General features: G+C 37.1%; 1 protein-coding gene across 7 annotated transcripts in view; it reads left to right on the top strand.

Moving 5' to 3' along the window:
- CDC42BPB (CDC42 binding protein kinase beta) overlaps positions 1-27867 on the top strand; it is a 91157-nt gene that overhangs the window by 40670 nt on the left and 22620 nt on the right. For 4 of the 7 annotated variants that reach the window (XM_066552908.1, XM_066552911.1, XM_066552907.1 and 1 more), the window contains exons 3-21: positions 250-333; positions 3908-4003; positions 8312-8460; positions 10408-10501; positions 11790-11990; positions 12877-13125; positions 14086-14165; positions 15127-15293; positions 15383-15502; positions 17333-17466; positions 19139-19381; positions 20911-21021; positions 21475-21719; positions 21902-22007; positions 22521-22645; positions 23389-23494; positions 25083-25231; positions 25866-25960; positions 26048-26127. In XM_066552908.1, the coding sequence (XP_066409005.1) occupies positions 250-333; positions 3908-4003; positions 8312-8460; positions 10408-10501; positions 11790-11990; positions 12877-13125; positions 14086-14165; positions 15127-15293; positions 15383-15502; positions 17333-17466; positions 19139-19381; positions 20911-21021; positions 21475-21719; positions 21902-22007; positions 22521-22645; positions 23389-23494; positions 25083-25231; positions 25866-25960; positions 26048-26127 (2634 nt within the window). Of the gene's footprint in view, positions 1-249; positions 334-3907; positions 4004-8311; positions 8461-10407; positions 10502-11789; positions 11991-12876; positions 13126-14085; positions 14166-15126; positions 15294-15382; positions 15503-17332; positions 17467-19138; positions 19382-20910; positions 21022-21474; positions 21720-21901; positions 22008-22520; positions 22646-23388; positions 23495-25082; positions 25232-25865; positions 25961-26047; positions 26128-27559; positions 27611-27867 lie in introns of all 7 variants that reach the window. The other 3 variants (XM_066552906.1, XM_066552905.1, XM_066552909.1) reach the window with 1 other exon arrangement.

The following is a 27867-nucleotide window of genomic DNA, read 5'->3' as shown; positions in this document are numbered from 1 at the left end:
TTGACCACACAGGGTGCATCAATCACATAGTAATGTTGGGGGAATACAGAAGGAGCCAAGACTCAGACTGCAGTTCATCAATATGGCAGTTGATCACTGAATACTCCTTAGTAACTTATTTTATGGATTTGTGAAATTAAAATGTTTGAAAACTGTATTTCTCTGACCATGCTTTTGTGTGAGTATTGATCTCTTTAAATATTGTATTTTTCTGACCATGCTCCTGTTAAAGATATCTTAATTTTTCAGGTTGCAGTTGTTAAAATGAAGTGTACAGAGCGCATTTATGCAATGAAAATTCTAAATAAATGGGAAATGCTCAAAAGGGCAGAGGTAAGTAATACTGTTTTTTAACACAGAGAATTTTTAAAATTACATTAGGAAGATTACATTGAAACTCTTCCAGATTAGGAAGAATTATTTCATGAGCATAGGAGCTTCGTTCTTTTCTCTTTTTTTTCCCTTAAGCTGTTTTAATGCAATCAAGTCTGACAGTCCCTTCCAGGCATCTGTTGTTCTCAGCATTACTGTGTATTCATTTACCAGACAGTCTGCCCTATTTCTTACCCTGAATTTATTGGCCAGATTTTTGTTTACAGTAAAGGCAAGTTAAAGACTACATGAAAGCTGAGATTGGTGCTACTATGACATTCACAGCTGTATACAAAAATGTTATGAAAAAGGTCTTTCTTCTCTTCATTCAGAAACATCCATTAAGGAGCTTTGCATCCTACAGTATGTAACAGGATTTATATAGCTAGTAAAACTATAACTAAATATTTTGGGATCAGATTCAGATTGTAAAACAAAACGTGTTAAGAAGGTAACATCTGTTTAAGAAGGGGTGTTTTGGAGAAAGGAGGTGTACACTGTCACAACAAATTCTGTAAATGTAAATTCACACATTAGGAAAAGAATACTAAGAATACACTGTGGGAAGAGCTTTCTAGGATAGGTATTTCTAGGATACATACTCCTCCATGGTAGAGGAAAACCTTATGGCACATACATAATATTATGTAAGTTAGCAGATAAATGAGCAGTAGATTTGAACAGAAAAGACATGTATTGCATCAGGACTTGCAGCAGTCCTGTTAAGGGGCAAGCAGTAGTGGCTTTGCTGAGGTCTGAGCTTGCTGACCCTTCCCTGTCCCATTCTTCTGTCCCCTTCCTGACACCTCCTCCCCCCAGCCTGCCCTTCCTAGTCCCTCCCTTCCTTTCAGTGAGTCAGTGCCAGGCCTTTTCCTGTGACAAAATCTCCTCCCTCTTGTTAAGCCCCTCTTCACCACTGCCTTTTGCTTGATTTAGTCACAGTCTGTCCATCCATCCATCCATGCAGTGCTTTAGAGGCGGCAGCAGCCGCTGCCACCCGGCTCTCCTTTGAGCTGACAGGAGATTTCACACCCTGGGATGTGCTGCATCAGCAGTTTTGCATTAAGCCTTTCCCTGGAGGAGGGAAATTTGGTGCCCTTTCTATGCAGATTTCAGCTGTGTTAATTCATTGGTCAGTATAGAATTGTTTCAAACACAAATATTTGCAGGGGTCTCCCAAACTCAAATGGAAATACAGCTATGCTGCCTTACTTCGGTCATTTTTAAAGTGATTTCATTAAGTGGCCTAAGTAGGTGCAGCTTTTGCATGTAGAGAAGACAGCTGTTTACAAATTGTGTTCTAATCATGCAACTAACTCGTCTTATCCTCTCAGGCAGGCATAAAGGATGTATAATGAGCAATAATGTTTTCCCAAGACAAACTTAGGAAAAGTAACAGTCAAAAAAATGTTTCTCTCTGCTGATTTTCCCCATCTACGAAGGACAATAAAGGAACTGTCTTCTCCGCAGAACTACTTTGTCTTTTCCTGATCAGTTTGCTTGCTTGATTTGACTTTTCTGGATAAGCAGGACATTGCATCCTGCATATAAAGTTCATGTGACATCTGGGTGTTAAAAATTACCCAAATGTGGTAAAACCTGTTCATTTTTAAAATGAAGCCTGCAAGAATACAGTAGCCTCTTAAATGGAGAGTTCCACTGAAAAAGCAGACTTCAAGTATTTTATTAACCCACCTCACCTATTATTATATAAAAATATTATCATTATTATTATGAGTGGGTTAAGATGCATGTTGTTACACTGCTTTATGTTTGTTGTGCATGACATAAAACATAGCAAGAAGTTAGCAAAATACTGCTTATTCATGTACTAGCTGCAAGAAAAAAATCCCATATGGTTGGAAGCCACTAAAATAAAATAAAGATTAGTGAATATCACCTGACATCCGTAAATGGGTTAGAAGCAAAAATAGGCATGCCATTTATGTTGATAAGGACCATTTGTATTCGTTGTTCTCACAGCAAAATACAAAGTCATTAGTGTATTACTGTTGACAGTTCCAAATAAGTCCTGACTGGCTGATTAGGTAGCCTGTCATGCTTTTTCAAGTCACGTCTCAAGGCCTTTTAAGCTGGTGTAAGCAGAGGAGGAGAATTTTATGCTCTGAATTCAAGATGCAGTGTTCAGCAGCATTGCTGGGTTTTCAGTGTTCATAACATTCCCTCGCTATTTGAGGTTGCACAGTGAACTGGATCAAGGGACTGATGTCTTCAAAAATAAACAAACTAGTTCTGTATGTTGGCAGCCTCCTCACATCGTGGTGCCAGGAGAGCTGAGAAGTGCAATGCTCTGCTGCTGTGGGAAGGGGATAGGATTACTTGGAGCTGCTGGAGCTGCCAGCCTTTTTTGCAGAGCGCTGCTTTGGCCTTGAATTCATAAACCGTTAAACCATTCAGTTGGCATTTAATTACAATTTACTTCTCTTTGCACCAGTGATTACTAATTTACAATGTGACCACAGCATGGTCTTCTTCAGTAAAATTGTAGATTGAATTTGGCTTCCTTTGAAAGGAAAATAGTTGGAGATACATTTGTAAGGTGCAGTCAGTATATGGTAAGGCTTGGGCTTCCCAGGCACATTTCCATAGGACATTTTCTAAGACATCTGAAGAAGTGGCAATGACTAAAAAAAAATAGTTCTTTTCTAGAACACAAACACCTCAATCTGTAGCTGTCAAATATCCTGATAATGCCTCTCTGGATTGAGAGTAGTAGAAGAGTCCCAAGGTCTGTTTCATGATAATTCTGATCCAATAAAAACATTAATATATTTTTATTGGGGAGAACTCTCTTGAAGTTTATGAAAGTTGGTTTCATGTAAAGATGCTGAGAAAACCTGTTACACAGAGCTTGCTTCTATGAAGTGTTGCAGTGTGCTGTTTGAAGTTGGGGAAGGATTATTGAAAATAAAAATATATATTATACTGGATAAAGATAAGACAGTAATAGTAAAATCTGCTTATTTCCCATAGTGTATTAGCAGTGTCTGGAACTGGGACTGTACTGTAAAAAAAGTATACATGAAACTGTTTTCATAAAAGTCTTTATCAGAAGAATCAGACTTACTTTCCTAGAGCCATTATCTTTCTGCTACAGATGGTAGTGACAAGTTACTATTTTCTGACTTAAAAATGTTTTATAAAACAGAGATTTAGCTTTGACTTGAGTTGGCTTGTGGGCTTTTTGGTGTTGGGTCTGTTGTGTGTTGGTGTGGAGTTTTTTGGGAATTGTTGGGGGGAGGAGAGGTTGGGGGGGGGTGGTTCATTTGGTTTGGGGTTTTTTGGTTTGGTTTGGTTTTGTTTTTTAAAGTCACAGTCAGGATTAGAGTGACTGAATGCCTGCCTAAAACCTGCAGAGATTCCCTGGCATGTCACTTGTGTAGACTGAATCCCAATGAATAGAGACCTCTGTTCAGTAATTTGAAATAATCCCATAAAACATCCATATATATTCATCCTGTGAAAACTACTTGTTGTTGTTGACAATGGCTTTTCTCCCCCTCTCTTCCTTTAGACAGCTTGCTTCCGAGAGGAGAGAAATGTCTTGGTGAATGGAGATTGTCAGTGGATTACTACATTGCACTATGCCTTTCAAGATGAGAACTATTTGGTATGTTTGATTCATCAGTAAATAAAAGCTCTGGGTTGTGAAAGAACTTTATTTTTGGTATATTTAAAAAATATTAGTGCATTAAATCTGTCCACCTCATGCCTCACAGCAGTGTTTCAACATTCTTGTTTTCTCCTTGAAGCAAAACTTCAAAGGGACTGACTGTAACTCCAGGAGAGTGAGAAAGTTGTGAAGGACTGTAGTATATAGAGATTTAGTTAAGAATCTTAAATTAACTAATCTCTCTTTGCATAAAAAATAACATGTTCAAATTTAGTATTTTGAATAAGGTTGCAGTTAAGTAATCTGAGATGTGTGAACTCTGTGGAAGTAAGAAATACTTTATTTTAAACTTTAATAGTGTCTTTTAAAGCAATATTTTGTTTTAAACTGGCAAAAGTAATTTAAAAGTTTGGTATTTTAAAATCCTTAGGGGAAAGCATAGCCTATTTCTTGAAAGTATTTCTATAAAATATATCTTTAAATCAGCAGATTGGTCATCTCAGTAATTTGAGAGACTTTAGCAAATACTTATAAAATCTGTACTCATATGACATTTCTTTATGATTGGTTATTACAACTGTGACATACAAACCTGTTTACTTCAGTCACAGAATACAGCAGAGTCCTGGTTAGGAGCAAAGTCAGTAAAGCCCCAATATTGTGCAATATACTGAACCATGCAGCTTCCTTGTGGCTGCTTCAGGCTGGGTTTGCAAACTTGCTGTTTCTGTAACATCTGACATAGCTGTAGTGTGAAAGTTTCCACCTTCTTAATACTTTAGTAGCATGGTAGCAAATCATGACTATAAATAAGAAAAAATGTATTTATAAAAGGCTGCCAAGGAGTTCAGCAGGAGTTAGTAAATACTCAAACATTTCCACGGATGCTGAGACAAAACACATTAGTTTGTCATGTTTGGAGTATTTTTAGAATAACAAGCACATAGTAGGAAAATAAGCAGTCACATCTTAAGCCCTCATTTACAGGCTAATTTCCATTGAATGGTTTGTGATAGATCCAGATTTTCAATCTCTGGCAGTTTAGTTGTCTCTAGCACTGCCTCATGATTTCACATCAGCTTGTAGCTTCAAATTCTCACAGAAGCAACCTTCAGACTTGCATAAAAACATTCTGTTCTGTATTTCCAAGTAGCTTGTAAGAATGGAGCTACCTAAGGAAAAATTGTTAGCTGTGTGAGATAACAAGCAAGAGCAAAGACAGCACAGAGGGGGAATCTTTTCCCAAAGTTCCCAGAGGTTTTTAGATATTGAAGTTTCACTTGACAGCAGAAGGTAGACATCTCATTTAAGATCCAGTATCTAAGAAGGCAACAGTTCTGCCTAGCAGCCAAAGTCAGCAGATTCCCAGCTTGCCTGAGGTCTGCTCCTGCATGTGCTGAGGTGCTGCCTTCCAATTTGGTCTGTTACTCAGAAACCATCTCCTGGAAGTGTCTGTGCTCACAGATGGAGTGGATCCACATCTCAGTCACCATTGTAAATGATGCATGAAGAAAAGGTGAAACACATCAAGAAATCAATTCATCCAAAAAGCTGGACAGAAGGTTCTCTTCCATCCCATCTAGTACTTGTCCAGGGCCTAAGAGATCTCTGTTCAATTCTCTTTGGAGCTTGAAGATGTTTATAGCTACATTCTTCCTCATCATGGAGAGTGCTGCCTTGTTACAGAGCCTGGGCAGATTTTGTTTACTTTTTAGCTGTGCTCTTCATCCATGGTCCTTGCAGAATGGAATACAAAGCTGAGAACAAAGCAAGAACAGACAACAGAACTTGGTTTTCCAACCTAGTCCTCTGTAAGAGAAATCTCTAGGTTTCAGTATTTTCTCCCAGTGATGTTTTGCATTATATCTAATGATTCTTTAATGCAAAGCCACATAAGCTAACTCCGAGCAGAGGGAGAGCCTTGTGTTTTCTCCCACCTAGTTCTCTGCCTCCTCTGGCTGCATGATAAAGGGTTCAGAACGAGACAAAGAAAAAGTAAGATACTAACATAGAAAAGTAGTACCTGCCTTTGGAGAGTCTAAAAGTACTTAGTTTTATTCTCTGCCTTTAGTATTAACAGAGCATTTGATAAAGCAGAACTTCTATTTAAGCAAGAAATACAAAATTCTATTAAATACATATGTTCTGGAGTTCATTTTCTGGTTCTGCTCTTGTGTTTTTAAAATCTTTCAAGTTAATGCATCATTCATTACTGTTTTCTAATCAGCCAATTCTTAAATGACATTACATGGAAATGCTGCATAACTTTCTTCTGGTTCTTAAAAAGCTTTCATAAGAGACAGCCTATGTCAAGATGGGTTAAATCAGCCTTTGGTGATTTAGCTGAAGCAGATATGATGTAAGTGAAACATAGTCCATGAATATTGAGAACTTGCATGGAACTTGAACTTCTCCATCTCTTCCTTCCGGATCTCTTGATTTTCTTTCCCAGTCTCAGTCATGCAAAAGGGCATATGTGTATTTCCCTGCTGTCAGCCTCTCAAAGGCTTCTGGGTACTCATGAGACTATTTTGATATCCTTTTTTCCTTTGATTCCTAACTACTCTCACCGTTCAATGTAGTCACTTCCCTGGAAGAAATGCACTACTGTGAGATTTCAACATCAGAATAGCTTTTATTTTAACCCCATAAGAAGGGAGAAGCACCTCCTGGCAAGCAGATAATTTTGAATTGAAAGATTAATAAAGTTCTCCTTCCTCAAAGATGAGATACCACCATCTTTCTGTGATCCAAGTGCCTTCCTTCATGGGTCACCTGGGTTCTTGCTGAGTTATAAATGCTTTGGGAGTTTGGGAGCTGACAGAAGTGCATTACCCTGTCTCTGACAGAGAAGATATTTCACTTTCCACAGAAGGTTCTAAAAAGCCTCTTTGCCTTGAATTTGAGAGAAAATACTTCAAGATAATATCCCTTTGAGAAGACTGATGGTTTCTGTCTGTAGCATTTTGTTTTCAAATATAAGTATTAAGTGTGTACAGTGCTCAGTACATGTTGAAAGTTCCTTGGAGCAATACCCACAGACTGATTTCAACATAAATGATGCAATTTGCTTATCAGATTAAGCAGTAATTTGAATAAAATAGAGAAAAATATCAAAACTTGTGGCTTTTGGAGTGGCTCTTTTAATCCAAAAGATAGTGAGGAATGGCTATTATTGCACTTCATGTTCTTTGCATTTCTATCTTAAATTTGTTTCCCTCATGGAAGATGAATCTGTGGCAGGAACAGTGGATTCTAGGTCGCTTTACTTTGAGGAGAAAAATAAGATGATGGCTTTGAAAAGTTAATTCCAGAATAAGCCAAGTTAGTATTAAAACCACATATCAAATCATCTTGGGAAGCATGGAACAAAGTGGCTCAAGACTGGTGGTACTAGATGAAGTCATTATACTTGAAGTGATGGTCTGGATTTAGGTGGATATTGCTAAGAAATACCTCAAACATAATCCTTGTTTTGTGGTATGAGAAACAAATGGCATGCCTGAGTCCTTTTCCTTCATGTATCCTATCAGTATTGGTCCTTCCCATGGATGGGATGGTGCCTGATTGGCCTAGGAGGCTGTTTACTTTTTCACTGAAATACATTCAAAAGCACACCAATGTTTGACTGTTAAATTTCCCACTGTAGTGCCTCTGGCTTGACAGTGCTTTTGGCTTGTTGTGGGCATCCATGTATGGTGTAGTAATGTTCAGTGTCATCAGACTCCTGCCAGCTGTGTTATGCACCCATGGTGTGGAATGTGCCAAGATGAGTGGTTGAAGATGTTGATGTGATAAGTGCCACTTCAGGAACAATGAGTAGTATTGAAATGGTACCCTAACTAAAAAAGTAATAAAATGTATATTTTAGACTAAGCTGCATCAAATATTGATTTTAACTATACTTTTTTTTTTTCTTTCATCATTCTTTGGAAATATTCAGTTTAAGAGTCGATAACATGCACCAGTTTTGGTGATATTAGATCATTTTCTTTGTGATACTAGTTAAGACAGAAATAAACTCATCCTGATTTACTTCTTTGTTTTTGTCATATTTTGTTTGGGGTTTTTTTATCATAGGAACTAAATGCTGATGTGCCTTTCTTACTGTGATTAATAAAGGAATATGATACCTTTTTATACTAAGTAAATAAAAGTAAAAAAAAAGACCACCAATTTTGACTGCTTTTCACAGGCACAGAAAAAAATAGTGGAAGGGTTTTCAGGGGTTAACTGATGAATTTTTTTTTTTTTTTCTTGCCAGCTGTCTCTCAGTACTTTATTGCTTTATTTCTCTATTTTCAGTATCTAGTGATGGACTACTATGTTGGTGGTGACTTGCTGACACTTCTCAGTAAGTTTGAAGACAAGCTTCCTGAAGATATGGCTAGGTTCTACATTGGTGAAATGGTGCTTGCTATACATTCCATACATGAGCTGCATTATGTGCACAGGTAAAATACCTTCTCATTTGGCAAAATATACAGGTACAGTTATTTGAAGTTAATCCCAAATTTACTGCTATGTATACAAATGCACACAGTAGCCAAAAGCAAACTACTATAGATACATGTTTACTTTATGCTGTATAATAGCTGTATAAGCTACTTTATTTTAAATATCAAGTTTTGATGGATTGGTATCAGAAGCAGTGACATTTATCTGACTAACCTTTTAAAGTCTGTTCTATCTTTAATCAGGGCTCTTGACTTATTCTCAATTCACTTAATAAATATTTATCTGCCTTTGTCCAAGCAACCTAGAAGTTTGAAGCAGTTTGAAATGGTTTGAACTTTCTACAGAGGTGTAGACATTCTGCAAAATTTATGCACAGTAAGCCCATGATAACATCAGTGCATCTACTTACCTGAGATCATCCTCAAACAGGTTTTCTAATCAGGGGGCAGGTGCTGGTCTAATTGTTTTTGCACACAAGATGTGTATTCTGAATCACTGGCTACCATCAAGTAAACTTAGGTTGTGGTGGGTAGTAGCTGTACAGTTAAAGTTCAAAAAGCATAAGGAATTCTCAGTCATAATGCTTTGAACTCTTCTGTTTGCATTTTGATTGCTGTTTTAAAAATTGAAAAGATGTTTAAACTCTCTAAAACTCTTGTGAGTGAATGTGGACAATATTTGGGGATTTAAAAATGTTACAGCCTCAGAGAAGTTCACTAGAGGCACCATTGCACCAATTTCCAAGGAAATTACTGAGCAGCTACATCTTTCCCAGGGCTGAATGCAGGTCTGTTGTGGCAATAGGAGTGTGTGGCTCTGTGGCCAAAACACGTGCTTTGAACAGGACGTGTGCCAGTGCCCAAGAAATTACTGCTTGGCAACTGGAATGGATGAGGAGGAAGCATGATTGCTCTGGAGAGGGTTTCAAGGACCCTTTAAGGGCTTATATGACCTGTTAGCTGCAGATAGGAGACAGTGGAGCTCAGAGAGGAGGCATTAAGCCTTTCTGAGCAGCAGTGCTGGTCCCTGAGGCAAGTGAGAGCTGCATGCCAGGCAGAGATTGGCTCCTGCTGCAAGTGCCACTGTGAGCAGTGTTCTTAAAAAAACAAACAAATCAGTGTATAGTTGTATATTAGTTTTTATAGTACCCTGCAACTACTGAGCTTGACTTGTGGTTGTGGAATGTTGACAATATCTGGAACTGAAATGTATGGAATAAGTTTAACAATGCAGAATTACTGATTATTTTTTGGGGAAGCACAGTGACATAGTCCAATCTTCTCAGCACATATTTTTCTGTATTATGACAAGTAAATACACATTTAACATTTAAATTCATGTAGACAGGCATAGATTAGCATTTATTATTTTGTATTAATACTGCTAATGAGCAGCGGTATTACTGACATTTCAATAATTAATTTCAGAGCATTAGCCCTTGGTTAAAAAAGGTTAATTCAAGTTTGTGTTGGAAAAATGTATCAAGTTGGCAGGCTTTTTACACATATGAGGACCCTTTGTTAAATCTGTCACAGTTTTTCTCACAAATGTCAAGTGTGAAATTGGAATTCAGCACCTTAAAACTCAGCCATTGTCAGCTTCCACATCTATGTAGCAAGGTGTATTAGAGCACCTTATTTTTGTTTACTCCTGGTAATTCTAGTCTCCTTCTCAAAGATTAAACTGAAGGTGTTGTGGAGTTTTTAAGTTTTTTCAGCACGTGTAGTAACATTTGGGACTTCACATTTGAAAAGAAATGCAGATTTTAGGGTGCAACAAAACTGGTGGCTTTAAGGTTGGTCGGGGGGGAGAGAGTCATAAATAGTACCAAAAAGAGTTTACATCATTGGATAAGATTCTATGTTATTTTGATGCAAGATTAATTTCTACAAGCAGAGCTAATACTGTATGTGTAAATGCTTTCACTTCTATCTATATAACAGGGACATAAAGCCTGATAATGTTCTTTTGGACATGAATGGCCACATACGACTGGCAGACTTTGGGTCCTGTCTGAAAATGAGTGAAGATGGCACAGTATGTATGAAGCTCCATTTATTTGGGTTGCTGATAGTGGGACCTTCTAAGAGAGTTGCTGGTTTTAAAGAGATTAGACATCAGCAGGGATGTGATAGATTGTGAACTTTCTGACACACTAAAAATTGAGGGTGCAGTATAACTCAACATACTTAAATGAGTTTTTGAAGTCTTCATCTCCTTATTTTACAAGCTGCTAACTTTTCAAGTTATCCTTTGCTATATTTTTCTGGTTTTCACTTTTTCTCCTCATGACCATTTGAGGGGGTAGGGTGAGTCACCATCCCTGTAGGTATCAAAAAGATGTGGATGTGGTACTTGGGCACGCAATTTAGGTGGACTTGCCAGTGCATTAGGTCCAGTTAACAGCTGAACCTAATGATCTTAAAGGTCTTTTCCAACCTAAATTATTGTCTTGAGTCTACAATTAATAAGAAGTTTGTTTTATATGCCTTTGACAAATGGAACAGCAACATGATGGTAATTGGCCATCTTGTGCAGCAGATTGGATTTACCTCTAAAAGCTGAAGTGCTTGTGACAGGTTTTGTTTGTTTTGACTAATTTAGGGCATTTCCAGGGGTGCCAATCCTGCCAAAGTATGGCATCGTTCACTGGTTTTGGCACAAACTCACATCTTGTTGATGTTCTTTAGTCATAAAATGTCTGTCAAAGCTTTACCATAAAAATGTAAATGAAAGAGCCATTAGAATTGAGAACATATTCCTAGGGATTAGTCTGCCCTGATGGTGAGGGCTTCCCTAGTACTTGTGCACAGAGTAATTTCTCCACCTTATTCCTGTATTGCACATTAGGCAAGAAACATTTTACTGATTTCTGACATATTAAACCTTACCCAGGAAATTTGTTCTATGATATTCAAATGAAACTATAAAATTCAGGGGTAGGACCTGATCTCCCTACTTACTCATTTTTCATTTCAAGTTCTGGGCAGCAAATTGAAGTTTCAAAATATAAACCAACACAAAGGAAAAATATATTTTGTCTTTCTGCTTTCACAGTATTATTTCGCTGTGATTATTTTGGGTTTCTACTCTGTTCAGAATAAAACATATCAAGTGATTTTATGTAGCAGTAGAACGGAACTTAATCTTTGCAGTCTTTGTTACTTTCTTAATACTTCCTTTGTTATGTTGCTGTGAATTTATGAATCTCTTCCTTCTCCAGAACCGTGTCGTGGTGTCTCTGTCAGAAATAGTAGTGTTTGAGTAAAACAGTTGCTGAGAGAAACTGAAAACTTAAGAGAATTATGTTTGTCTTATTTTTAAGGTACAGTCATCAGTAGCAGTGGGTACTCCTGACTACATCTCTCCTGAGATACTGCAAGCAATGGAAGATGGAATGGGGAAATATGGGCCTGAGTGTGACTGGTGGTCACTGGGTGTCTGCATGTATGAAATGCTCTATGGTGAAACACCCTTCTATGCAGAGTCACTGGTGGAAACCTATGGGAAGATTATGAATCATGAAGTAAGAGCTGTATTAAATCTCTTGTGTTCTGAGTTTATGTTTACAGAGAAACTTATTACTTAAGGATATTGAAGTGATGGTAGTTGTTTGCTTTTTCACAGTGTTTTAGATTGATATGTAGGTTTGTTGGTTCAGGTTTTAGGAAGCTTGCTTCTCTGAAATGAAGAAATTTAATTATTTGACAAATTAAAATTTTTCTCTAAGTGCTGATTTTCTTGTTGGAAATCTAAGCAGTCATCACAAATCAAAATTAAAATCTACTCCAGTTTCTTCAGTCTAGAGTAATTTCAGTTGTAAGTGGTAATTACAATTTTTAGATGTTATGTTTGTTTATGAATAGAAATATTTTCTAAATGTAGATTATATTTTGGTAAGAAATACAGGTATTTAACCTATATATTTGAAAAATACATTCTTAAATATGATAACATAAATAACTGACTAACATCATGGGGTTTTAAGGGTTGAAATTAATTTAATCTTGAGGAGTACATCTCCAGGAGATCAGTGGACCTCTGACTAAGAATACCAGTCTGTCTTTATTGTATGATCTTTAATATATCGTAGTGTGCAAAAATCCCGGTGTGTCTTAAAAAAAATTTGCTTTTCCTAACAGTGTTATTGTAATCACAGATCAAACAGATCTGTTTTAAAGAAATTGAAAAATTATTTATTGTACTTGAAATCCAATCTAAAACAAAAAGTCTGTCATTGAATGTGTTGAATTGTACTCTGTCATTGTTCACTGTAACTAAAACAATATTTGACTAATAATTAACTATTAATTTCATTTTATTGGTGTAGTTCAATGTTTTTTTTGAAACTACAATTGTAAGTTTTGGAATTAGTTCCTTCTCTAAAACTTTCTGTTTGTTTTGTTTTCTAGGAACGATTTCAGTTTCCATCCCATGTTACAGATGTATCTGAAGAAGCAAAAGACCTTATTCAGAGACTTATCTGCAGCAGAGAGCGTAGGCTGGGACAAAATGGAATAGAGGATTTTAAATCTCATGCATTTTTTGAAGGACTTAATTGGGATAACATCCGAAACCTAGAAGCACCTTACATTCCAGAAGTCAGCAGTCCTTCTGACACCTCAAACTTTGATGTAGATGATGATGTACTAAGAAATCCAGTGAGTCTTTGTTTTTAGATATTACTAGTGGAAGTATGCATCCTTGCTGCACTGTAAGGTAGTCGTGAGAATTTACTTCAAAATAAAGAAAGAGATTAAAAATAAGTCACTCCAAAGGTGAAAAATTCAAGTTTTTAATCTCTTGGCATTTTGTGTTATCAGAAATCATGAGCTGCTTTTTTAAATGGTAGCATTTGCCAGACTGTATTACTGTTACATGGTCAAAGTTAAAACATGTTTAGGTAGGGAAAAAAGCCTCTTAGTTGCCCTTTCAGTTTACCCTAACAGGGAGCCTGTATTTGGATTTATGCTTTTGGAAAGGTGAAAAAAAAAATCTGTCTTTACAAATACACATGTATTCTCTGTGTAGCTTACAAGCACAGCTGTCCAAGTGAGAGGACTCATCCTGCTATTTCTCCACTGACTTAAGAAGCAGGAGGCAGGTTCTTGGAGTAAGGGAACATTGGTGTTGCACACCCCATTTCTGTTTCTTCTAGTTTACAAATGGTTCAGGAGGAGTAGAGAGCTTTTGTGGTAATTTTTTCACCGGTTTGTATTCCAAGAAATTAGGAGCTTTTGGCACGTTTTTTGATTGCATGTCTGACAGTAACTAAAACACTAAGACTAACAGCATGCATTTTGGTGCCAGGTCACTTTTAATTAGGAACTTGAAATTTTGGGTTTCCTTTTACTGGCTACATTGTGCTTTGAACTTGTTGAAATGCTGCCCTTTCAAGTGCCAGTTCAAGAGGCTCTGAAATTCAAGTCGTTCTATTAGGCGACCTGATCTGAAATAAAGCTTGTCCAGGGGCAGTGGAGCATAACTGCCAATTGTCAGTTGGTGTATTAAGAAAAATCTTTCCATTAGCTGTGTCTCTTTTAGCTGTTGAGGCTCAATGAAATGCCTTTCACTCTGTATGGGTTCTCTCTTGGGTTTTCATGCACATTGTTTTCATGCAGGAAGTGGTGCCACCAAGTTCTCATACAGGCTTTTCTGGATTGCATTTGCCATTCGTTGGGTTTACATACACAACTGACAGGTAAGCAAAGGATATGTTTTATACAGGAAACTTGTTTCCCAAATGCAGCTAATTCCTGGGAATTCTCATTTTTATAAACATGTAGAAAGGTTGATATCCATAGGTATACATGCAGCCCATGTATACTCCTTGTTTATTTTTTTTCAAATGTCTGAGCATATTTTGATCCTGTTTGCCAAGATTAGGTGCTTTTTTATTTAATATTTTATGTATTTGAAATGAAAGAAAGTTAAGGGATTAGATGTGTCAATTGCAGTTCCTTCATTGAGAGGCTGAGAGCAAGTCTTGTCCATACTGGACATGTGCCAGGAACTGTTCAGGATTATCTCATTGCTCCACTGTCCTGCTGAGAGACCAAGTTAACATAGAGGGTTCTGAGCATGGACAAAGTGGCTCAATTTGCATGTTTTTGAATGGCCTCCATCTGACTTCAGAGATCTTCCAAACATATGCTTGTCTCTGATCTTAGAGTATTCTGACCTATTTGTTATTCCATTATTTCTCTTTGCTGGGATTTGTTACCCCATGAACCTAAAACGTGTGTCATTCTTTTCACAGTGAAGCATTAACTTAAATCCATCTTTGCCATACTTTAAACTAAACTTTTGGGATTGTCCCTCAGGTATCTCAGTGCAGGTACACTTACCTGCTTCCATTTCTGCCAGGTACTTGTAACCTTTGGCATGGGAGAGTTAATATTTTCAGTCATTTAGGCAGTTTGTGAAGTCAAGGTATATCTGCATTGTTGAAGTTCTGCATGCAGGTATCTTAATTCTACAGCAGCATGCACAGTAGCTAGGGAGTAATAACTTTACCCTGAGAATTGTCTCTACAGTAACAATTACTGCACTAATTGTACTTGTAAATTTAAGATGCATATTTGGTGGAATCCCAGCATGTCCCAGCTATAGACTGCTGTGAGTATTTATTAAAATGTCCTAACTTATGTATTTCTTTTCAGCTCTTTATCTGATAGAGGCACTTTAAAGAGTGTGCTGCAGTCTGACACTGTAACCAAAGACACGGATGTACAGCGAGACTTAAAGAACACTTCACAAATAGAAGGCTATGAAAAGAAAATACGGAAATTAGAGCAAGAAAAGCAGGATTTGAACAGAAAACTGCAAGGTTGGTGGTTTATTTTTGTTTGGACTCTTAGTTCTGCTCATTGGAATATATTCTATTGAAAATCTTTTCCTTTCTGTTTGGATTTTAAGAATCTGCACAGACAGTGCAGAACCTCCAAGGTCCAGTGTGTGTTACAGCAAATACAAGCCGTGATAAGGAGATTAAAAAACTAAATGAAGAAATTGAACGGTTGAAGAACAAATTAACAGGTAAGCCTCTGGCATGGTAATTATAGTAATGCAATTTATTTTGCAATAAGTAGAATTAATGCTCTTCAGCTGTTTAAAAAACAAAGGGTGTTTTAAAGCCTTGTTCACTATTAAGAGGCATTTCAGTTTTTTCCAGATGAGTGCTTAACTAGTTCTTCCACTTGCTTGGCTTGATAACACATACTAGCATGGGAAGTCCAGAGTGTGATGAATTGTGTGGATGGATTTAATTAAATATTTTGTGTGATTTTTGTTTCCCTAAAAATCTCAGGAGATCCTGTTCTCTTACTCCTGGACCATTTGGGGAGGAGTGTTGTGTTGGAGAGGTTTTACTTGGAGGCAGGTGTAAGAGACAGGAGATAGAAGTCTGGTTGCTCTTTAGTAACATAAAGGAGTAGATGGGGGATGTGTAATAGTAGTTCACATTTAAATATTTCTGAGCTTCTGCTCCCTTTGTGTTTCTGTGTTTGGTGATGCATTAATTAGGAAGCACTGAGCGCTGCAGAAAAACAAATATTGGCATCTGTCCTGAGGGAAGACTGACTCATCCATATCACTGAAAATCTGTTGCTTGACAATGCTATTAGTTTATCCGTGCAAACCTCCTGTTAGCACCTAATTTTTAAGTAGGAATCAGTGATAAACAAAGTGGTAGTTTTGAATCCTAATGACTTGGCTGAGAGTTTTATAGAGGCCTGTATAGTGTGAGTTCAGATGCTAAGTTGGTGATGCTGATTTTTTTAGAATATCTTTTCCTGATTTCGTTTGACAATATACCCTTTTTGTAGGTGTATGCACTGCAAAAATCAGCTCTGTTCTCCTACACAGATTATCTTCCCCAAAAAAAAGCTATTTTTGTGTATTCTGAAATTAGGTTTGAGTCACAATAGGTAGATTAATGTTCTACTTTTGCAAAGGCTTCAGGTTTATCTAGTTCTTCTACCAATGATGTCCTGTTAAATATAAATTCTAACAGTATGTTCTTAAGAAGAAGTGGCATTGGTTCATGTAGGGTGGGAGGAAGTTTGTTCTGAAGTGAGGAAAGGAATAATACTTCAGGCATTATAACAGTGCTTGGGATCCTGAATACTTAGGTCCATTTTCCTGTTCTGCCATAGATACCAGTGGAACTTGAGTGAGACAGTTATCCCCTGTGAAATTTCTTATATATTTGTTTAGTATATTTGTTCTCAAATAGAGAGTGGCAGTTCATTTTCTTGGAATTGGTAAGACTGAGCAGGAGTATATAAAGGTGGCTATGTTGGGTGTTTTGCACTTAAAACCAGTAATTTCAAAGCAGATTTGTTTATTTGTTTCTCACTTTGAAAGTAAAGTGAGAACAAGCTGCCAGGAGTATGGTCAGTCAGGTCTCCAGGTTACCTTGTGCCGGATGGTATTTCTTTCCCAAACTATTCATTAGTTCTTATCTAGAAAATAAATGGTCTTTGCTTGTCTTGCTGGATGCACTAATGACTGTTGCCTTTTTGTTGCCTAAGGAAAACTATTTAGGAAACACATTACTAGAACTGGAATTGGAACATTTCAAGTTTATTTTACGATTTTCTAGGGCTAGAAGTTGCATTCCTCAAAAACAAAACAAAGCCTTGTGCTAAGGCTTTTTCCCTTAGAGATCACAATCTTTGGGGCTGAGAAAAATAAAATTATTTTGAGGTATCAATATCCCAAAGTTACTTTAAACAGTCTAAGATGGCGGGAATAGGAAAGAAGTTGATTTTCCAAGCATAGTGATGCCAATTTGCACGAGTAATGTGGCTTGTGTTTTTGGTGTTAATTTGGGACCAGTTGCCTTTAATATGTATTTATCTACAGATATAAGTAAACTGGAAGCACAGCTTGCAGATGCAGTGGCTTTTCGACAAGAGCATGAAGACTCCATGCACAAGTTGAAAGGACTAGAAAAGCAGTGCAGAGTACTGAGGCAAGAAAAGGAGGACCTTCATAAGGTACTGATCCAAGGATAGATACTTTTTTTAATGGTTATGTAAAGTAGTTCAGTTACGTTGTGATTGCAATTTTAGTGTTTTAAATGCTGCTTTTTAAAACGATGCAGAGATGTTAGGGAACCTGTTCAGCAGTACAGTAGCTTTCCAAAATATCACACTTTTATTTTTTGGAAGTTGATGGGCTTACTATTTCAAATGTGTTCTGCTAGATTAAACAAACACCTAAAGAATGGTTTTAATTAAGCTGTTTAATTATTCTTAACTGTTTGAGTAGAAGTCTGAGGCAATCAAGAGAGACTTCAGAGCCTTGGGATGACTTGTTAAGGGATCAGGAGCACAAGTATTATTCTCCTCTATTCTTCCAGTTTCAGGGAATGATGAGGGAGGAAAACAGCCCCAGCAGATACCTGGCTGGTATCTCTGGCAGAATTAGGGCGTTTTGACTGTAGGTCAGTTCACATGACACCAGGGCCTGCTGGTGACATTTAGGGTACACCTGTCTATTTAGGGGAAAAGAATCTTTGCACAGAAGTTAGCAGAGCTCATTGAAAGAGCCCATTTACTCTTCCTTTATACCAAAAGGTTAATTATTGCTCAAGGTTAATGATGACTTCTATGTAATCATTGAGTTTATTTGCTGCTGTATAAATTATCCCTTTGTTTGCTTCCTGAAATTTAGCAGTATTTCATTTTTAAGTCAGCAACATATTTTGTAGTAAAGTAAATAGGGATTTGCATATACTAGCTACCACTTTCAATAATAGTAAAAAAAGCTACCTATGTTGGAATAACTAGTTTTGCAAAAGTCTACCAGCCATATTGTTCCTGAGCATTCATATGGATCCAAAAGTAATGCATGGGCCAGAATTTCTGGGCTGTTTCTACACTAGAATTTAACAGTCTCTCTTCGGTCTGTTAACCAGTGGTAGGGATTATTTGCCAGAGTGTATAAGTAGCAGAGAAGGTGGATCTTCTGGTCTGAGCACATGCTTTTTGGGAATTTAATCTTCCTGCAATGCTCCTACTAATGGCAGAAATTTTTAGAATTCCCTTCTACAGTATACATTTATTTTGTTGTGTCATTCTGCTCTTTTTCTTATTTTTTCCTCCAACTGTCAAATGATTTTATGTCAAACATTCCATTTGTATTTTAATCCCATTAATTTTTGTGAACTACTTTCTGTAAAGAAAATAGTTTTTATACTTTCAGTTAAAGTATTAAGGGTTTCAAAATTTGTTTTAAGGAATTTTCCTCAGTTTTCTGAAAAATCTCACATTTGCTGGAGCCCCTCAGTGCTGGTACAATATATTTGATGTTGCTCCTGATTTCCTGTCTTCTGAAGCATTCCTTTAAACAAGGTTTCAAATGTGCAGGTACATGGTGGTAATGTAAAATCAAATTATTTGGAAGTGAGGTCACCTTGTGTGGTCACATTTATAAGAAAGACTTCTGGGATACCAAAGGTATCTTTGGAGCTGACACACTAGAAGCAGAGTAATAGCTGTCTTTGTATGTCACTGCAGCTGCCTAGCTAAACAATTGTGTAAATTGAGAATTAGAAATCTTTAGTAGTTACACGAGGTGGTCAAAACAACCTTATGTAGGTCCAGTTTCTTCTTGGAAAGAATATATGGAGTTCAAATTACTCTTTTTTTTTTTTTTTGAAACCAGCAACTTGTAGAAGCCTCAGAGAGATTAAAGATGCAGTCCAAAGAGCTGAGGGATGCCCACCAACAAAGGAAGCTGGCTGTGCAGGAGTTCTCTGAGCTCAGTGAGAGGATGGGGGACCTGCGCTCCCAAAAGCAGAAGCTGTCCCGGCAACTCCGCGACAAAGAGGAGGAGCTGGAAGTGAGCATGCAGAGAATCGATGCTCTGCGCCAGGACGTCCGAAAATCTGAGAAGCTGAGAAAAGAGGTAGCTTGATAAAACAGCTAGCACTCATGTGTTGCAGCTGCTGCTTACCCAGAATCTCCTGTGTGATTGTATGGAAAAATTGGGAGTGTCTTCTGGGAGTTCTTGTGGGGTTTTTATTTGCACTCAGACTGATTTGAATCTTGAGGAAAGTATTCTTGCTGTATGCCCAGTTTATTAGTTCTGGTGTTTGGATTCTTGTAGAGGCTTGACTCATAGTCAGCTTGAAACCTATAAAGCTCAGTGAATGTCTTCATGTGCTCTGAGGTTGGAGTTTTCTGACTTCACTGTTTTTTTAACTGAATGTTTCTCTTGAGCTGAAATGAGGAATAGTGATACAAAACAAAATACGTGGTTTTCCTTCCTCTGTATTTAAGTCATTGTAGGAGTAATATCTTTAAGCAAGCTAATTTCCAATTAGTATTCTAGGCAATTTATAATTTTACATGAGATGAAGTGGATAGCCAGAAGAGAATATAAGAAAAATTTCTGTGGTTAATCTGGAGTGTTTTAATCACTGAAAAATCATAATGTTTTCTGCATGCTCTGGGTGAAAGAGAAGAGAAATTCAATAGCTCTATAGGCTAGGAAACTTCTGGCAAATTGAAGGGTAGTCTATGAAAATGTAGTAGATGATGACGTTTCTAAGGCTTTTCTCCATGAACAAGATATGATAGTCAACTAGGAATTGATGAATTGGTGTGGCATCTCATCTCTAGAGCAGAGTGCAGCAGGCATTCAAGTGTTGTTGCTAATGCAGTTAAATACTTTCATGCAGAGCTTTAAAAATCTCATGTCTTTGTTCTTAAAAATTCCTCTGTACTCCCTTTCATAACAGTTGTATCAATCTTCTATTCAGTGCACAGTCTAGAAGTTCATTATCTTGTCCCTTTTAAAAACAGCTTTGCTAGTTTAATTTGAACATAGAAAAACAAATCTTACTTTTCCTGTCAGGGTATGAAACTGTGCTGCTATTGCTTCAATTCCAGCAGTTGCCTTAGTTGCCACTAAATCTAAATTGTCTTTCTGATAAGCTTTCTGAAGTCAATAAATGGATGATCAAGCTTATTTTGTTCCATAATTGCAAAGTAAAAATATTCGGTGTTCATATTTAAAGTGTTTTGCAGTAATTTGGTTTAAAGGTTGATATTTTTAAGCTGCTTTACTTAGATACTGAGCCGTGGACCTGACCTGTAAATGTGGGAGACTTCTCTTTCTCAGCTGCAGTGTCTTCCTAGTGCCATTTCCTTCTCTTTTCTGTAATAGTAGCTGTGCAGTTATCCCTGAATGCGCTTGATGTAGTTCACATCAGTACAAAGAGTCATAACATAATAGTTCTCTGCATGTGACAGATGGATGCCTGAATCACTGAAGGCAAAACAATTATCATGACATTCTGAGATGGTTGTTATAATGGTATAACTTAAAATAGAAATAAGTAAAACTTGCTGCTAGGCCGTATGGAGGAAAGGAAATGAATGATCCAGATAGTGTTATCTTGTGTTGAAATGACCTAAAATGACTCTTCACAGCTGGAAGCCCAACTTGAAGAAGTCGTAGCAGAAGCATCAAAGGAACGCAAGCTCCGTGAGCACAGTGAAGTTTTCTCCAAACAACTGGAAAATGAACTGGAAGCTCTAAAGGTTACATGGTTTTTGACAAATATTTACTCATGGCCTAGAAGCTGCAATAGTTTGGCTTACTCAACTGTTGATACCAGTGGGAGACTTAAAAACTGCAGCACTACTAGAAATCTGACCTAACCCATGCAGATTTATTTGCCTTTTTTGCTTGAAAGCCTTTAATTTCTGGGTACTAATGTCTTGAAAATGCTCAGTTTATATAATTTCTAAGCAGTTAGTAAAGCAATGTGATCCAAATTTGTTACCTCTGCAAGCCATTTCAACCCCTTATTTGGGTCATGTAAGCAGAGCAGTCATTTATAATGCTTGGGGACAGGCACCTTTTAAATCACTTGGTGCCCAAATAAATATTTTTCCAAAATGCCACGAACTGGACAATTCTGACTTTTAAGAATATGCTCAAAATATAAAGATCACAGCTTCTCCCTGATGGCTTCTCCTCTTGTTTTGCAGTTGAAGCAGGGAGGCCGGGCAGCTGGTGCCACACTGGAACATCAGCAGGAGCTTTCCAAAGTTAAGTCTGAGCTGGAAAAGAAAATCTTATTTTATGAAGAGGAGTTGGTCCGACGAGAAGCATCACATGTTTTGGAAGTAAAAAATGTGAAAAAGGAAGTACATGATTCAGAGAGCCATCAGCTTGCACTCCAGAAAGAGATCATGATATTAAAGGATAAATTAGAGAAAACAAAGCGAGAGAGGTAAGCTTTTGGGCACGCTCCCCTCACTATGGATTTCTTTTTGTGGTGTGTATGTATTGCATTGCATGGGTGCCTGTGCAGGCTGCTGTTTCACCCTAACTCTCTTTATTCCTTTTTGAAAATCCTAGTCTACAGGTTCAGCAATGTGACAGTGTGTTTCTATTTCTTGCCCTTCTCTTTAGGCACAGTGAAATGGAGGAAGCAGTAGGAACAATGAAGGAGAAATATGAGCGTGAAAGATCTATGCTCTTGGAAGATAACAAAAAACTAACAACAGAAAATGAGAGGGTAATTATTTCAGGAAGCATATAATTCTTACTTCATTAGTCTCTGATGTTGAAGTAGTCTACTCACTGTTCAGAGCAGGATCTGTGAGTATTCAGGCACTATCTGAATTTTAAAAACTTCATTTTTGCCATATAAATATTAGAGATTTGGCTACGTAGTAACTTTAGCATCTTGCTACTCTGCTCTTTGGGGGATTGATTCCCACAATTAAGAGGACACCACCTTGCTGATTCCTCATGAAGGTTGCAAAGAGAGGGAATCATTGACACACAGTGCCTGCCTTCCTGGTGGTTTACAGTTAAACCTTGTTTCTCTCTGACCTCTACACTTGCTTTTTTGTTTTCCTTTGTTTTAAATTATTTTATGTGAACTGATAGTTTCACAAAAAGGAAGCCCATCCAGATAGCCTGGGGTGGTCTTGTTTGTTCAGATTCTAAAGGTGTATAGGCATACACATATATAAAAAGTCTTAAACTGATCTAAGTCACAAGTGAAATGAATCTCTTGTTTCAGCTCTGCTCCTTCGTGGACAAGCTAACAGCACAGAACAGACAGCTGGAAGATGAGCTCCAAGATCTAGCAGCAAAGAAGGAGTCTGTTGCTCACTGGGAAGCTCAGATTGCAGAAATCATTCAATGGTATGTGCTGCTTAGAAATCCAGACATAGCCACTTTCAACTTCTGAAAAACTGCTTGGATTTTTAAATTTTTTTTAAACATATAACTAGGCCTTGTCTGTGTCTGAGACCAGCAAAAGCATGGTACTTCTGAGTGCTGATTTTGTTAAAATTGCCAGATGCCAGTGAAACAAGTACAAAGCAGAGTCAGCGTGTCAACTTTCTTCAGTCTCTACAATGATTGTTAAATAATCCAGTTTGGAATATTTTGATAAATCCATTCAGGAAGGTGGTGAAGATTTAAAAGGTCAGCGTTAACATATAGAACCTCACTAGCTGTATTAGAGCACTTAGTACTTCCAGTCTTCTTCCCTATATAATGCATTGTTCTAGCAAGCTGTGTGCAAGAATTCCAGTGTGCAAAACAAAAAGGACTGGAAGGTAGCCCTTACAAAAATTGAGAAAGTAATAGGCAGATAATTTTCATATAACAGCAAATCTCTGCAGAACTCTTGCTAATGGAAAAAGGGAGGTTTCAGTTTCCCTAGCAACTGCCACAATCAAGAAAATCAGATAAAAGAAAAATTTAAGGCAGGCAATCTGGGATGTATTCAGTTTTCTGTTGCTGGGAGAGTTTTCCCTGCTCTGTTCATTCCTGTTATGTCCCTAAACCCAGCACAGACACTCTGATAATTTGGTGGTGCAGTATTTGGTGCTGTGAGCCATGAAACTGCTAAGTTATGTGTTTTTGTAATTGCACAACAGGGTAAGTGATGAGAAGGATGCTCGTGGCTATCTCCAAGCATTAGCTTCCAAGATGACAGAAGAACTGGAATCGCTGAGAAGTTCCAGTCTGGGGTCACGAACACTGGTAAGGAAAAAAGAAACATTCAGGATGTTCTGGGCCTGTTTGAGAAGCTACATTTTTGTACCTAAAGATAATTAATCCTCTGCTCTGCTTTATAGTTTTTAGCTACTGCTTGCAAAGCCAACTAGGTAATCTGATGAGAATTTGGTCATTACAGGGGGCAGTTGTTTCATACTAATATCTGCCATCACAGATATTATACACTACAGAGGAGAAAAGAAACAATAACTTAAACCTTCAAAGGGGAGTACAGAAATATACCTTACCATGTTATGCACAGTTGAATAATTGCTGTTACAGTGAGACAACAAAGTAAATTTTCTTCTGTGAAAAAATACTATCTGGCTTATACCAATAGAAACTAGGGACACACAGAGAATTTGGCTTTATTTACATGCAGAACAATGAGACCTTTGTGCCATAATTTTCCCATACAGTAGTAACATGAATTCCCCAAAATTTAATAGAAGAGCTCTCATGAAGGAGTATGGTTTCAAAGAGAAAAACACTTGGATAAGGAAAGGAAGAGCCATTTGCAGCTTGGCATGGGAGCCCACATCCCCACTAATGCCAATCACCAGTCTGCCATCCAGAATCCATCTGCTGCTGGTTTATGCTCATGAAAAATTACTCACCCCTTCCAAACATATGAATATGAGAGAATAAGAGAAAGTTTTATTTCTGCGAGCTGACATTTGTTTGCATCATCAGGAGACTTTATTATAATATGGAGAGGTTTAACAGGAAGAAAGATTGGATCAAATGCAGTTTGCATTTTTATCTTAGCTTCTGCCTGAATAAAGAACACTGTCTATTCTTTATACTATAACTAAGGCAGTTACTTCTCAACATAAAAAGTGCTTCTCAGTTTTCATGACTATTATTTACAGGTTCATCCATGACTAGAGAGGTATTCATTTGGGAATTTCAGAAACATAGTCCACACTGAAAAATGTCTAGAAAAGCTCAGAATATTGGCTTTTGGGGTAGTAGGGAGGAATTGCATGGTGTATGCTGGAGTATAGCATATGTTGTATGTATGTAGCATATGTTAGATGTATAGTAGCATATATAGTATATGCTCCTTAGCAAGCATAAGACTTGCTTAGGCAAATGTTCCAGGTATCTTGGGCATCTCAAGACCCAAGATTCTTTCTTCCTTTTTTTCTTCTCATGGTTTTGCTACTCTTGGTATGTTTTATGTTAGTATGTTTTACATTAAATGTTGATATTTATCTCATCTTTGAAAGTCCATTATATCACTGTGCAAGTTTTGCACTCAGTTCTAGATTGGACAGTGAAAACTAGTCATTTCCAGTGGCTTCTGTTTGACTTCCATGCTCAGCGATCCAGCATTTTGGTTTCCACCATATTGTGTTAATGGTGTAACCAATAATAAAATTGCTCATTACTTCATTTTTGTGTCATGAACACTGACTATAGACTAATTTTCATGCAACAGGTAGGCTGTGCATAAAAAGAGCATTAAAAGAGCATTCTCTGAACCAGTGTGAAAGCTAATTTATGTCTTTGGGAAGAACAGAAATATCCTTAGACAGTTGTAGTAATACTCAGTAATTTACTGCAACAGGATCCCCTTTGGAAGGTGCGCCGCAGTCAGAAGCTGGACATGTCAGCAAGGCTGGAATTACAGTCAGCCCTTGATGCAGAAATTCGTGCCAAACAACTGGTTCAAGAAGAGCTACGGAAAGTTAAAGATGCAAACATATCTTTGGAAAGGTAATGAGGGTTTTGGTTCTGTTTTTTTGGGGATTAATGTGCTGATCTAAACTGCTGATTAGAATAGCAGCAACTTCCTTAAAAAGGCTCCTTGTGCCTGGATATTGGACTCTGTCAGAAGGATCCCATTCTATAGAATATGTATATTTATTACATAGTCAAATGAGGACTGTAAAAATTCCTTCAAGTAAACACTTGCCTGCTCTAATAAGTTAAAATCTTGGGCATCTGAGAAAAAAAAGGTGTAAGAGCAAATTCAAAACAAATTCACTACCATTTCTTTGACTAACTGGAGAGTTAGACATGTTCTTGGGAATTAAAAGTCAAAGTACTCTTAGAATAATTTTGTTTGGCAGATACTTGCAGGGATAGCTGAAGTCTTAAGTACAGTTTTAAATATCTAGTCAAGTAATGAGGTGTCTGTTCAGGGGAAAAGTAAAATTAATCATCCTTAAAAAACCCCAGTGCCCCTCAAAAAACCCCAACATAACCCCCCAAAAATAACAAACAAACAAACAAAAAGGCTTTTTCTGAAAGTCTGAGATGTAGGACCAGAAATTAACAACCTTGTGTACTGGCATTCCTGCCTTTGAGACATTTCAGATTACATTTTGATCATATTTTTTTACTTTAGTAAATTAAAGGAATCAGAGGCAAAAAATAGAGAACTGTTGGAAGAGGTGGAAGGTTTGAAGAAAAAACTGGAAGAAAAATACAGAACAGATTCAGGTAATTAAATTTACTGTGTTCTAACAGAGTTCTAACACAACCTGTGATGTTGCCTTTTAGCTAAGCCTGTTCTGCTTTTGGTTTTAGGTCTCAAACTTCCAGACTTTCAAGATTCCATTTTTGACTATTTCAACACCTCTCCTCTTGCACGTGATTTGACTTTCAGAGTGAGTTATTACATAAAATAACTACAAAATGAGATAACAGAATTATATTTTTAATATGTAAAAATATTTCTTAGGCACTGTATGGCAGATTGGTATCTTGCATATTAGCCAAATCAGCGTGGCACAGAATTGGATGCCCAGTAGTTGTCAGTTTGCTTGGCATTTTGTAGAGAAGCTGGCACCTCTGGGAAATATTCTCAGAGGTTCACTTTAATTATTTCTCATTCTAGCATCTTTGTTTAGGTTAATCTCAAACATTTGCTAGATGAAATATATTCAGAGTTTTTTTAGAAATGCTGGCACACCCTGTTACAAATAAGGAATTAAATGCTTTGCAGTTGGAAGATGCTGATTATTACAAGGAAAAGTTTTCACACAGTTCAAGGAGTGCTTAAACAGATCTGTAAAATTGTTGGCTCAGATCTTAATGGAGTGGTTAGAGGAGAAGGAGCTGGGAAGAGAATCAGAGGACCCACAGATGTTGGTATAATAATTTTATCATGACACACCCTGTGATCCTTAGAAAACAAATCATTCAAATCACAGCTCCAAGTAGGCGTTTCACTTTAAATGATTTGTGCATTCCCCCAGGAAGCAGCTGTTAAATGCAACATTGAATCACATTTCCTTACTTCATGAACTCTTGATCCTTGAAGATTTTTCTGGGTTTTTTTTTTTAATTTTGTTTTGCAAAGCATCGACAGTTTAGGATAAAACCAAGGGCTTGAACTGAAACAATCTGTTGATGAAGTGGAGTTAAAGGGGTTCAGGTTAAAACCTCATCAGTCTGGTTAGATTTTCTATCTGAGATGTCTACTCTCTCTTTTTTCTTTTTCTTTTTTTTTTTTATTGTCACTGTTGCTAAAAAGAAAAAAGCCTTTGGACATGCTGTGATATTTTCATACAGTTTGTGTATTTGCTGTTCCCAGTCACAAAATATCTATGCTGCCTTTCTGTTGAAGCAGGAGGATGTGCTCTATGGGTGGCAAGGAGGGAAGAGAGAGAAGCATGATTCATGCTACTTTCTCAATACTAGCTTTACCTACTGACCTTGATATTTTAAAACATTGTTTTAAAAAGGACCAGATAGATGTAAAACAGAAACATGTAAAATATCAAGCCCATAACTAAATAAGGTTCCATTTGATGGATCCTGAAATAAATACATATTCTCAATGGAAATGCAGGTGGCATTTTCTGATGAATTACATTAAAATTGCTGATACCGTGCTTAATAACTTACATCAACTTTTTTTTTTTCACATGTACTTATAAAGATATTTTGTATCATCTGCTTTGGGGTTAATTTAGTTTGAATGAGTTTCATTTGGCCATATAAAATTTTATTTAGCTAGTCAACTAATATTCTATCTGAAGTTTTCCTGTGGGTGATAAGCGATCGTTTTTATCCCTCATATCTGTTACAACAAAGGATTCTGTTTCTTCTTCGTCTACATCTTCTCTGCTAGCCTTTTGGGAAGAAGTAAGTTTTTGCTAGTAGTTTTGTGTCCTTATTTTGTTGTGACCTGTCTTAGTAAGAATGGCCCTCTAAAACTAGATATTTTGCTTCCTTAATTTCTCTGTAACTTAATCCACTAAACCTCTTTGAGGCTGTTTTATAGTTTGACTATATAGCTAAAGCTGAATCACACAGTATTTTGAAATTATTCATATTACATAATCATGCAATTTGATCTTAAATGGCCCAGCCCTTCCAATCAATTTGGAACAAAACAAAAA

This window comes from Molothrus aeneus, chromosome 6, assembly GCF_037042795.1.
Source record: "Molothrus aeneus isolate 106 chromosome 6, BPBGC_Maene_1.0, whole genome shotgun sequence".
In the NCBI taxonomy this organism is placed as follows: Eukaryota; Metazoa; Chordata; class Aves; order Passeriformes; family Icteridae; genus Molothrus; species Molothrus aeneus.
This window is presented reverse-complemented; position numbering and strand designations above follow the sequence as displayed.